The sequence below is a fragment of the Elephas maximus genome, chromosome 16 (genome assembly GCF_024166365.1).
Source record: "Elephas maximus indicus isolate mEleMax1 chromosome 16, mEleMax1 primary haplotype, whole genome shotgun sequence".
Lineage (NCBI taxonomy): Eukaryota > Metazoa > Chordata > Mammalia > Proboscidea > Elephantidae > Elephas > Elephas maximus.
In genome coordinates, this window is record NC_064834.1 from 33,999,120 (window position 1) to 34,012,247 (window position 13,128).

Genomic DNA, 13,128 nt, shown 5'->3' on the forward strand with positions numbered 1-13,128 from the left:
TAGAATCAGAGAATGCAAAATGACTTTAAGTAACGTATCTTTCATCCTACCTATCCTCATCTTAGGCTTACTCTCTGGAAATATTTACATTTTGCAGTTTCCATTTTAATTATTCTGATGATTACCAATATAATTCTAAATAGCATACATATTTCTCACTATTCCTTCAATTCTCACTATATTATATTTTTTAACAATCAGCTATGAAAGATAAGGAGCTTAACTGACACTTCCCTCCCTCTTGATTTTGTTGTGTTATTTTTAGTTCTTCTATTGTTTATAAAACTTTAAAGAATAAAATTAAAGCTCCATTCCTCATTCCAACAACTTTAGATATTAGAGAAAGAGGATTTTAAGCCACATGTATAATTACCCAACTAAAACCTCTTATATGTTAGTTTGCAGTTCTACAGAAATAGGCAGAGTGAAGGCAATAATTACCCAACTAAAATCTCTTATATGTTAGTTTGCAGTTCTACAGAAATAGGCAGAGTGAAGGCAATCATCAGGGATACCCTCAAATATCCTTATCTATTGGCATGTGGCATTCTAAGAGAAGAGCTCAGAATCAAATTTTTAAGACTTCTAGGTAAGGAAGCCAGTTATTCTGAGAAGCTGAAGACTTTTTAGGATCCCTTGGTATGTGCCCCTGGGAAACAGAATGGAACTGCAGAAAATCATCAGATTTGAAATGACTTCACAGTGTCTGAGTAGAGCCATACTTTTGGAAAAGCTACAAGAGATTTAATTAGTTTAATCAGGACTGAAGTAGCTTAGCTGTGACTTTGGCTAATTTAATCAGATTCTATTGTGAAATGACTCAAAAGAGCTGGTCAACTCTTAACTCTTATTTTCAAATATATGTAATTTGAAGAACCTCAGATTTTTCCAGTTACAGGAGAAAAATAGGTATTACATAGGAAGTAAATTGAATGTTGGGAGAGAGAGAGAGAGAGTGTGTGTGTGTGTGTGTGTGTGTGAAAGTGAGACAAAGACAGAGTCTGAGGGACAGACAGAGAAAGAAAAGATGAGATTGGTGGGTATGTTGGATTCTGTGAGAGGTAAAATATTGACCTGTATTTAATGGAGGAATTTTGCTATTGGCCTTGTTAATGGAATTTTGTTATGAGTCCTAATCCACACATAGGGGCCAGTGGTGGTTCAGTGCTTGAATTCTTCCCTTCCATTCAGGAGACTCAGTTCCATTCCTTGCTAAAGCAAATCACGCATATCCACCATTTGTCTGCCATTGGAGGCTTTCCTGTTGGTATGATGTTGAACATGTTTCATCGGAGCTTCCAGACTAAGACAGACTAAGAAGAAAGGTCTGGTAATCTACTTCCAAAAATCAGCCAGTGGAAGCCCTGTGGGTCACAATGATGAGGGTGTGGGACCAGGCAGAGTTTCCTTACATTGTTTATCCGGTCTCCATTAGTTGGGGGCTGAATCGATGGCAGCTAACAACAACATTATAGAAGAGAATAGATTATTATAATGTTATCTCAGTAAGTTATCCCTACAAATAGATCTTTACTTTCAGGAAAATACTCTAGCATTTTAGACAACTGAAAGCCTATTAGCAATAATGAACACAACAAAGTCCCTAACACGTATGTGACCTCCAAATTATTGACTAATAGTCTTTAATTTTTACAGCATCAATATAAAATTAGATATTGAACATTGTGGTTTAATGGTATTGCTTTATTTTATTTTTAGTGTGCTATCACTGTACATTCCTGTTGAGAATTGAAGCTACTGATTTTGCATAAAAGTATATGACATATTTTAAGATTTTATCATTTGAGAGAAATAATATAGAAAACATTGTAATAATTCTTTAGAATGTGAAGTTGTCAGATATTGGGCCAGACTTTATTTCCCTTTAGAATTATGACTTACAGATTTGGGCTGAGTTCTGTAAATACTTAAATCAGTGTTTCCCAAACTGTGTTCTTAGAGTATTAGTTCAAGACAATGTTAATGAGTATTTCTGGGAAATGCAAATATTATCCATTCTAAGAGAGTCATAATGTAAATTAGCACAAGCAGTGCTTGCGGTACAAAGATTTGGCTTTTTGAAGCATTATTTAATACAAGTTTTCCAAGTTTATCTCTGCAGAGTATGCTTTCTTTCCCCCATCTTACCTATTAAGATCTAGCACTTGGGGCAGTAAACTGTGGTCCCTTGACTGTTCAGCCAAATCCCACGAACAACCCATTTTTGTAAATTATGTTTTCTTGCAATAAGCCATGATCACTTGCTTATATACCATCTATGGCTGCTTTGTGCTATAATGGCAGAGTTGAGTAGCTGCAGCTACTGCAGTTGAGTGCTGTGGCTTGAAACCATATAGCTGACAAAGCCTTAATACTGTCTGTTGCTTCACAGAAAAAAAGAAGAAAAAAAGTTAACTTTGGTAGCAGAAGAGGACACCAGTGCACAATAAATTGGGAAACACTGACTCCAATAAATGTATTATAATTTTTTAATAGAATTTCCTTGCCAATCTGGAGCCCTACTAGTTGAGTGGTTAAGAGCTCAGCTGCCAACCAAAAGGTCGGCAGTTTTAATTCACCTTGGAAATCCTATGGGGCAGTTCTAGTCTGTTCTATAGGGTCACTATGAGTCAGAATCAACTCGACAGCAATGGATTTTGTTGGTTTTAGCTGCATATAACGTATGATTAATTTTAGTTATATGAGATTTGCAAGGCTGTGACTTTTATTTCTATTAAGTTAAAGCATGATTTGAAGATTTATTTTAGTATAATTCACTTCCATGAAACTGTTAAAGAAGGGATTGTTGTTGTTAATTGTCATCTAGTTGATCCCAACTCATGGTGAGCCCATGTGTGCAGAATAAAACTGCTGCATAGGGTTTTCAAGGTTGTGACTTCTCAGAAGAAGATCACTAGGCCTTTCCGCAGAGGGATCTTTGGGTGGGTTCAAACCACAAACCTTTCTGTTAGTAGTCTAGCACTGAAGCACATGTATCACCTATGGACTACTAAGGATGAATTAGGAAGGAACAGATATACATATTTTTATAAATCTTTCCTAAAGCTGAGGAGCAAATCTCTACTTCATGAAAGATTTCATAGCCTTGTATTTCTTTTAATAAATTCCCTAGGGAAGATTCAAAATTTATTGCTATCTTTCTTCATTTGTATTCTTTTAGAAGCAATTCCTGATATGAAATTTCATCTGTGTAATTACTATGCATTTTCATTTTGACCTTGAGTACACCCTTCTCCCTCTTCAGATTCAGCATGAAGTATTCAAAGGTGTTAGATTACAAATCTTCAAATCTGAGTGTAACTACCTGCCCAGATGTTATCTAGTTTTCCAAACTATTATATCTAAGTGTCATTTCCCCATGGCTTATTAATAATGCAGATAAACTAACTCTGAGTTATTTTCCAGGAAGAACTGAACCCCATCATTGTTACCCCACACATTGAAGCCATTGATCAGGACCAGAATATTCAGCCACCATCAGATCGGCCAGGCATCCTCTATTCCATCCTTGTTGGTTTGTATCTGCTAACTTTTTACCTGAGTTATCACTCTAGAATCATGTAGAAAAAGAAATCCCTCAAAAATATTTTAAAAGCCACATTGTATAACAGAGATTTTCTTCATGGATATGATTGATTACTATTTTTATGGATAAATTAAAAAATATTAAAGATTTTTTTTCCCCTCAGAATTAGTGTTAGTGAAATGTGTTTAAGGGCAAATGGGAAAACTTTAAGAAAGAAGAAAAAGCTTTAAAAAAAATTTAATCTGCATTTTGGTAGTTTTCCCCATATCATTTAAAGATGCCTTTATAAGAAACGAATTTTAAAATCAAATTGAAAAAACTTAAAATGTTTCCTCTATTGGTATTGTGTATTGGTTTGATATTATTACATAATTCTGATAATATATGATTGAATTCAATAAGGGCTATTTTGTAGTCTCATAAAAAATATATATATATATATATATTTTTTTTCTAGTGAGCCAGTATTCACTAGGAGTCAGAATCAGCTCGATAGCAATGGGTATTTTTTTTGTTTGTTTTACAGTCATATGGGAGAAGGAGAAGGATCATGATTAGTTCAATGACACATAATAGATTATACTGTTGGCTAATTTTCCTTACAGAATTCCATAGAAGCTGTCCTACATCCCTGTGCATATACTGCTACTCGTACCCAAAGTAAAAAATTATAAGGATCTGATCGTACTGCTCTTCTTAAATTGCTTTTGGTAAAATATGGGTTTTTGGGGGGGTGTTGATTATTTGCATAGTTTATAGCCTCCAGAGAGACATATGTATGTGAGTGGGACCATACCTGTCTTAATGAAAAAGAGGTCGCTTTTGCAGTGTGGTTGAAAAATAACTACAACACAACCATCAACATATTAGATTCTAAAATATACTGTATCCTATGTAGGAAAACAGTTGTCTGTAAAAAAAAATGAAGTAATTCTCTTTCAGATCTTTGTTCACTAAAGATATGCATGTATCATGAGCTAGTTGCTGAGATTATATTACTAAATTGTTGAAAAAAAAAATTGTTGAAAAGCTGGTATGAAAACAAGCATAAGCCTTTGCTAAGTATACAAGGGCCTAAGCATAAAAAAAAAAAAAAAATTTTTTTTTTTAAAAAAAGCATAGATAACAGGAAATAGGCATGGTCCATTTCACTAATTGAAGGTTGACTATCTAGCACTGTGCTAGATGCTGTAGATAGAGAGATGAGGAAAAAAAAAATGTTTCTAGATTGTGGGAAAGTAGGTTGGTGGCTAGAAAAATGTCAAATGGTAAAATTGAATCTGTAGATCAGTTGGGGGAATATTGCTCTTTTAACAATTTTAAGTCTTTTGATCCAAGAACATGGGATTTTTTCCAGTTATTTAGATATTCTTTAATCCCTTTCTATAATGTCATGCAGTTTTTAGGTTATAAATTTTTCATTTTTTTGAAATTTATTCCTGTGTATTTTTTTTTTGATACAACATGAATGGAATAGTTTTTCTTAATTTGATTGTTCATTGTAAGTATATAGAATCATGCAATTTATTTTTGTATATTGCTTTTCTCTTCTGCAAAGGTAATAAACTCAGTTTTTAGTTCTGATAGTTTTTTTTTTTTTAATGGATTCTTTAGGATTTTCTATATACAAGATCATATCATCCGTGAGTAGAAGTATTTTTACTTTTCCAATCTGGCTGATTTTTCTTTCCGTGCCCAAAACCTCGAGTACAATGTTGAGTAGAAGTAGTAAGAGTGGACATCATTATCTTGTTCCTGATCTTTGGCAGAAAGCTTTCATTTTTTTCAACATTAAATATGTTGTTAGCAGTGTGTTTTTCATAGATACCCTTTATCAGATTGTTTGTTACCTCCTATTCCTTGTTTGCTGAGATTTTTTTTTTTTTTTTTGAAAGGATGTTGGATTTTGTCAAAAGTTTTTCTGGGATGCTGAGATGGTTCTTTTTTAAAAAATATTTATATGAGGTATTACTTTAATTCACTTTTGAATGCTAAACCAACCTTAAAATTTGAAATAAATCTCACCTGGCCACAGGATATAATACTTTTCATATGTCTCTAGTTTGTTGTTGAAGATTTCTCCATCCACAGTTATAAGAGCCACCTCCTCAAAGTAGAGTTGACCTTGATGAAATGGATGGAGTCAAGCTTTCGGGACATTACTTTTCTGATGTGGCATGACTGAAAATGAGAAGAACCAGTTGCAAGCATCCATTAATAATTGAAACCTAGAATGTATGAAGTATTAATCTAGGAAAATTGGAATTCGTCAAAAACGAAATGGAACACACAAAGACTGACATCCTAGGCATTAGTGAGCTGAAATGGACTGGTATTGGCCATTTTGAATAGGACAATCATATGGTCTACTATGCCAGGAATGACAACTTGGAGAGGAATGGCATTGCATTCATTGTCAAAAAGAACATTTCAAGATCTATCCTGAAGTACAACGATGTCAGTGATAGGATAATATCCATACGCCTACAAGGAAGACCAGTTAATAAGACTAGATTCAAATTTACATACCAACCACTAAGGCCAAAGATGAAGAAACTGAAGATTTTTACCAACTTCTGAAGACTGAAATTGATTGAACATACGATCAAGATGCGCTAGTAATTACTGGAGATTGGAATACCGAAGTTGGAAACAAAGAAGAATCGGTAGTTGGAAAAAACGGCCTTAGTGATAGAAACAATGCCGGAGATCAGGTGATAGCATTTTGCAAGACCAACGATTTCTTCTGTTCAGCTTTTTTACATCTTCATTTCTTTCACTCACTTTAGCTCCTCTACGTTCAAGAGCAAGTTTCAGAGTCTCTTCTGACATTCGTTTTAATCTTTTTTTCTTTCTTTTTTTATTTTTTTATTGTGATTTAGGTGAAAATGTGAAGCTCAAATCAATTTCTCATTCAAAAACTTATACACATATTATTTTGTGACCTTAGTTACAGTCCCCAAAATGTGATAGCACACTCTCCCTTTCTACCCCGTGTTCCCTGTGTCCATTTGACCAGTTCCTGTCCCTTTCTCTCCTCTCTTCCTGCTTTTGGACCAGAGCTGCCCATATGGTCTCGGATATCTGATTGAGCCAGAAGCACATTCCTCATGTGTATTATTTATGTTTTATAGTCCTGTCTAATCTTTGTCCGAAGCATGGGCTTAGGGAATGGTTTCAGTTCAGAGTTAACAGTGCGTCCAGAGGCCATAGTTTTGGGAGTTCTTCCACTCTCTGTCAGACCATTAAGTCTGGTCTTTTTATATGAATTTGAGTTCTGTTCTATATTTTTCTCATGCTCTGTCTAAGATTCTCTGTTGTGTTCCCTGTCAGAGCAGTTCCTGGTGGTAGCCCTTGTGTCTTCGGTTTTCTTCATCTCCTGTGCTCCAGACTGGGTGGGACCAGTGGAGTATCTTAGATGGCCACTCACAAGCTTTTAAGATCCCAGATGCTAATCACCAAATAGGCTGTAGAACATTTTCTTTATAAATTATGCTGCTGATTGAGCTAGATGTCCCCCGAGACAGTGGTCTCTATAGTCCTCAGCCCAGTAATTCAGTCCTTCTGGGAGTTTGGATGTGCGTATGAAGTTCCCATGATCTTGCCTTGCTTAAGTTGTGCTGGCTTCCCCAGTATTGTGTACTGTCTTACCAAAGTTTCCACTTATCTATTGTTTTTTTAGTGTTTTTCCATCCCCAACCCTCCTCTCCCCAGTAACCATTAAAGATTGTTTCTGTTTGTGTGTAAACCTTTTTCATGAGTTTTGATAATAATGGTCTTGATCAATATTTGTCCTTTTGTGATTGACTTATTTCACTCAGCATAACGCCCTGCAGATTCATCCACGTTGTGAAATGCTTCGCAGATTCATCATTGTTCTTTATCATTGCATAGTGTTCAATTGTGTGTATGTACCAGAGTTTATCCATTCATGTGTTGATGGGCACTTAGGTTATTTCCATCTTTTTGGTATTGTGAATAATTCTGCAATGAACATGGGTGTGCATATGTCTATTCGTGTAATGACTCTTATTTCTCTAGGATATATTCCCTAGGAGTGGGACTCCTGGATCATATGGTATTTCTATTCCCAATTTTTTCAAGGAAGCGCCATATCATTTTCCAAAATGGTTGTGCCTTTTGTATTTCCACGAACAGTGCATAAGAGTTCCAATCTCCCTGCATCCTTTCCAACATTTGTTATTTTCTGTTTTCTTGATTCGTGCCAGTAATGTTGGGGTGAAATGGTATTGCACTGTAGTTTTGATTTGCATTTCTGTTTAGTGGGTAATGTCTAGTAATTGCAAACATTTCCTCATGTGTCTATTAGCCACTTGAATGTCTTCTTTGGTAAAGTGTCTGTTCATATCCTTTGTCCATTTTTTAATTGGATTATTTGTCTTTTTTTTTTTTTTGCAGAGGTGTTGGATTTTCCTATAGATTTTAGAGATTAGAGCTTTGTCAGGTTTGTAATAGCCAAAAATGGATTGCGTATTTCATCAATTTCATACTGCAGAAGTTGATAAAAATCTTTGATTTCTTCATATTTGGTATTATTGGTTGGTGCATAAGTTTGAATAATAGTCATATTAACTGGGCTTCGTTTTATGTGTGTGGATATTATCCTATCACTGACAGTTTTGTGCTTCAGGATAGATCTTGAAACCTTCTTTTTAATGATGAATGAGATGCCATTTCTCTTCAGTTTGTTATTCCTGGGAAAGTAGACCATATGATTGATTCAAAATGGCCAATACCAGTCCATTTCAGCTCAGTAATGCCTAGAATATCAATCTTTATGCGTTCCGTTTCATTTTTGATGACTTCCAGTTTTCCTAGATTCATACTTTGTACTTTCTACATTCCAATTTTTAGCGGATATTTCCAGTGGTTTCTTCTCATTTTGAGTGGTACCACATCAGCAAATGAAGGCCCCGAAAGCATTCACTCCATTCATGTCATTATGGTTCACTGTACTTTGTTGAGACAGCTCTTCCCCAGTCGTATCTTGAGTGCCTTCCCAGCTGAGTAGCTCATTTTCTGATACTGTATCAGACAATGTTCTGTGGCTGTCCCTAAGGCTTCTACTGACCAATCTTTTTTGGAAGTTACTGCCAAGTACTTCTTCCTAGTGTGTCTCAGTCGGGAAGCTCCGCTGAAACCTATCCACCATGGTGATCCTGCTCATACTTGAAATATTGGTGTCATAGCTTCTAACATCACAGCAACACACAAGCCACTACAGTACAACAAACTGACAGCTGAGTGGTGGACATAACACTGGAGATACAGATTTTGAAGGCTTTGTTTTCAAGCCAAGCTTGTTTTCTGGTTTTTCTCCATCCTGTTTCTCATACATAATAATGTATGTAGCTATTGATAAAATGCTATGATAGGCTTTCATACCATTAGTAATTTTTAGTATAGTTATTTTTTTAAATTACTTGTCAATGCCATTGTGGAATAGTCGTTGGGTTTGCAATGTGGCTTTTGAGAATTTAAAAATTGTACTTAATCTTTCAACATCCAGGATAATGTTCATTTGTTTACAGAATGATGGGATCAGGCCTTCTTTCTGGTGAGCTCAAGGAGTATAGAAAGTCATGAAAGAATACTCTAGGTCAATACATGAGTTACGGTTAGCTTTTCCTCAACCATTTTAAAGGCAAATGCATTCACTCTACTGTATCTCAACCCTTGCTGTGAAAGTAGATGAAAATCTTTGTGTTAAAATTTTCTTTTTCCAGATATCGTTTTAGTCGTGTTCTATTTTATTCTAATGTCAAATATTAAATAATAGAAAAGTTTAACCTTTAATTACCTCACTTTTTAGAATTCATTTCTTTATCCTCTGGAAGAATAGTGAGAGAATATTCTAAATCATACTCCAGTCTTGCAGTCTGCATAACAGACATGTCATGAATTAAAAGTTAATGTCTATTGTCAGAAGTAGAAAGACACAAAAATTATTCAAACCAAAAACAAATGCTTATCTTTTCCTCTGATAATTTACATTTTAATCATTTTTCAGTGTAGAATTCAATGACATTAACTCTATCAACCACTTTGTGCTACCATCACCACAATCCATTTCCAAATGTTTTATATCAGTCCAAACAGAAACTCAATACCCCTTCTTAATAACTCCTGTTCCTTTCTCTCCCCAGTCCCTGCCTGGTAACCACTAATAAACCTTGGTCTCTATGCATTTGCTTATTCTAGATATTTCAGATAGATGGGTCAGGCAATATTTGTCCTTTTGTGTCTGATTTATTTTATTCAGCATAGCTTTCAAGCATCATTTATGTCTTAGCATGTATCAGAAATGCATTTCTCTTTATGGCTGAATATAATTCCATTGTATGTATATACCACGTTTTGATTATGCATTCATCTGTTGTTGGACACTTGATTGTTTCCATCTTTTGGATGTTGTGAATAATGTTGTTATGAACATTGGTGTACATGTATCTGAGTCCCTATTTTCAAGTTCCTTGGGTATATATCTAGGAATGGAATTGCTGAGTCATACAGTAATTCTAGGTTCAACTTTTCCAGGAATTGTCAAACAGTTTTCCATGGAGGCTATATTTTACATTCCTACCAGCAATGCATGAGGTTTCCAATTTCTCCACATCCTTGCCAATAATTGTTATTTCAAATTTACTGATAACAGTCATCCTCCTGGGTGTGAAGTGGTATCTCATTGTGGTTTTCATTTGTATTTCTCTAATAAATAATGGAAGGTGCCCTGTTGGAACAATGATTAAGCACTCAACTGCTAACCAAAAGTTGGCAGTTTAAACCTACCAGACATTCCACGGGAAATCTGCTCCTGTAAAAATTACAGCCTAGAAAATCCTGCAGGATAGTCCTACCTTGTCATATAGGCTTGTTATGAGTGGGAATAGACTCAACAGCACACAACAACAATAACTAATGGGAAGATCCCTAGATGGTGGTAACAGTCTCCACTCAACTGCTAACCTAAAGCTTGGCAGTTTGAGCCCAATCATAGGTACTGTGGAAGATGGGCCTGGTGACCTGCTTCCCTTAAAGTTATGGCCCCCAAAAAAATTCTGTCTGTAGAGCAACTCTACTCTGTAACTCTTGGCCTGGTTAATCCATTTGGCTACTAATTGAAAGGTTGGAGGTATGAGTGCACTCAGAGATGCTTTGGAGGAAAAACCTGATGATCTACTTCTAAAAAGTCATCTATTGAAAACTCTATGGAGTGTAGTTCTACTCTGACACATGTGGGGTTGCCATAATGACTCCAAGGCAACTGATTGAATGGCTATTAACATTGAGCATCTTTTCATGTGCTTAATGGCCGTTTGTATATCTTCTTCAGAGAAATATATATTCAAGTCCTTTGCTCATTTTTTAATTTGGTTGTTTGCCATTTTGTTGTTGATTTGTAGCCATTTTTGCCTTATTTTTGGTTGAAAATAAATATAAATAGAAGTTTGGTTGGGGTGATGGTTAAACATTTATATACAATTGTCCCAACTCATTGAATCGTAAGGTCTGAGCATTTAATTCCATGCAAATTACACCACTAAATTAAAAACAAAAGAAATTTGAATTTTTTCCTTCAATCCCACTTTGATGATCACTACAGTCAACAACAGATAATGATTTTTTCTAGATAGTTGGAATATGAAAAGTGGCATTTTAGAATGTGTGTTGTTGATTATATGCTATACAATGGTACAACTATGAAAGGATAAACCTCTGAATGAGGAAGAAGGTGAGGCTTCAAAGAAAAAACACATAGGAGAGAATGGCACAGGTGAGGAAAAATCACCTGTAGTATGAGTAAAGGCTCCATTAATAGAATTTGGGGATTTAACCTGAACAGGTAAAAAAAAAAAAAAAAAGTATTAGTGTGTTAGTAGCAAGAATGCAGTTCCTGGTTTTTGTAACTGTTTTTTCTTTATATTTAAATAACAGATATGATCATGTCATATAACCTAAAATTGAGGTGCTCAAACTTTAGAGGGCATGAGAATTCCCAGAGATCACTGAAAGCACATTTATCACATTCAGAAGATCTGGGAAGGATCTTGGTCTTTCTGATGCAGGTAGAACAAAGACTGCAATCAGAAACACTGCCCTAAAGATGTGCAATATATACAGCTCAAGAAAAATTTTGTAGACTTTTCCTAAGTTGGAAACGTGGCTACTAATGTAATACTTTTGATTTTTTTAAGGGATAAGTAAAAGAGAATGTTAGTTTTTTGAAAGGATGAAAAGGAGAAATTGCAAAGTTACCAGCAATAACTTAGATAACAGAATGGAGTTTATTATTCATCAGAAATAGATTAGAAATAAGCTTGGAAAATAAATGAATCTAGGGCTGATGTGGTTTGAAAGATGTGGGAGTAGGGCAAAAGGTATTTACTATTTGCAATTAAAACTGTCAAAGAATACACAAAGAAATGGAATAGCTGGACAGAAAAAAAAAACAGTTGCTCAATTTAAAGTCAGTGGAAAAGAATAGTAAGAAGTTAGATGCAATCTCATAAAGTTTAAAATTAGAGATGATTTGATACAAAAACAAATGTAAACTTAAGTCATAGTGAAAAATATGGTTAATATCATAGACAAAATTTTAGTTACAAAGAAGGATAGTAGGTGAATTAAACAAGGGAGTCAAAATTTTAATACAATTAACCCTAAGATTAAATCAAGACAAGGACTGGATAGAGAAAACCCAAGGTTTGTAGGTGACTTGGAAGAAGCTTCATTTTTAGATAAATTAAGCGTAGCATAGCTGAAAGGAATGAATATCATAGTTTCCAAATGCGATAAATGGCCTTGAACTCAGACATCCCCTTCTGTTCTTGGACAACATTTTTACACTTCATTAATACCCTCACTACAGCAAGGTACTCAACATTTAGGGGTCACTAAAGGGTTTTCATCAAAAATTTAGCTGAAAATGCATTACCTTTTATAATTGTGTTTTTCTACCAAAAGGCATTATGAGTGTATTCATTAGTAATATTTCACCACAATGTTAAAATTTGGGGGATAGCCAAAAATTTCCATGAAGTTTTCAAGGCAATCAATAGAGAGAATTTCCTGTTATGTTTCTGGGTATATCAGATTCCTAATTACATGTTTTATATGTGAAGATTTACATTCTTGGTGTAGAAGGCAGAAATATGATACTGTATTTGTTTCCGATAAGTGTTCCTCTGCAGGTTATTAGATGTGCATTCCCCAAGGTACAGAGCATTAAAAACAAATGTTGTTGTGAATTAGACTCTGTTGGTTACAAATAACATAAGAGAACTTGAGTTTTGTCTCAGGGGTCTCACATAGTCAGCTACTTCTAGAGCGTCAGAAGTAATATGTTTGACTATGATAGGTAAATACTGCTCTTTAACAAAGCCTGTCAAATGTAAACAGTTTTAAAAATAATACAAAGTACTAAGGCAATTCATGGAGGAAAGGAGAATCCTGTCAACCAGTGACGCTGGAACAATTATATACTCATATGCCAACAAATAAGCCTCAGTCTGCACCTCACACTAAGTACGATAATTTACTTGAAAAGATTCCTATACCTA

The 13,128-nt window shown here is 34.9% G+C and overlaps 1 protein-coding gene across 1 annotated transcript in view; it reads left to right on the forward strand.

Annotated features, from left to right (window-relative positions):
* PCDH15 (protocadherin related 15) overlaps positions 1-13,128 on the forward strand; it is a 999,309-nt gene that overhangs the window by 557,731 nt on the left and 428,450 nt on the right. Inside the window, exon 10 of the mRNA XM_049855421.1 lies at positions 3,427-3,535. Within this exon, the coding sequence (XP_049711378.1) occupies positions 3,427-3,535 (109 nt within the window). The remainder of the gene's footprint in view (positions 1-3,426; positions 3,536-13,128) is intronic.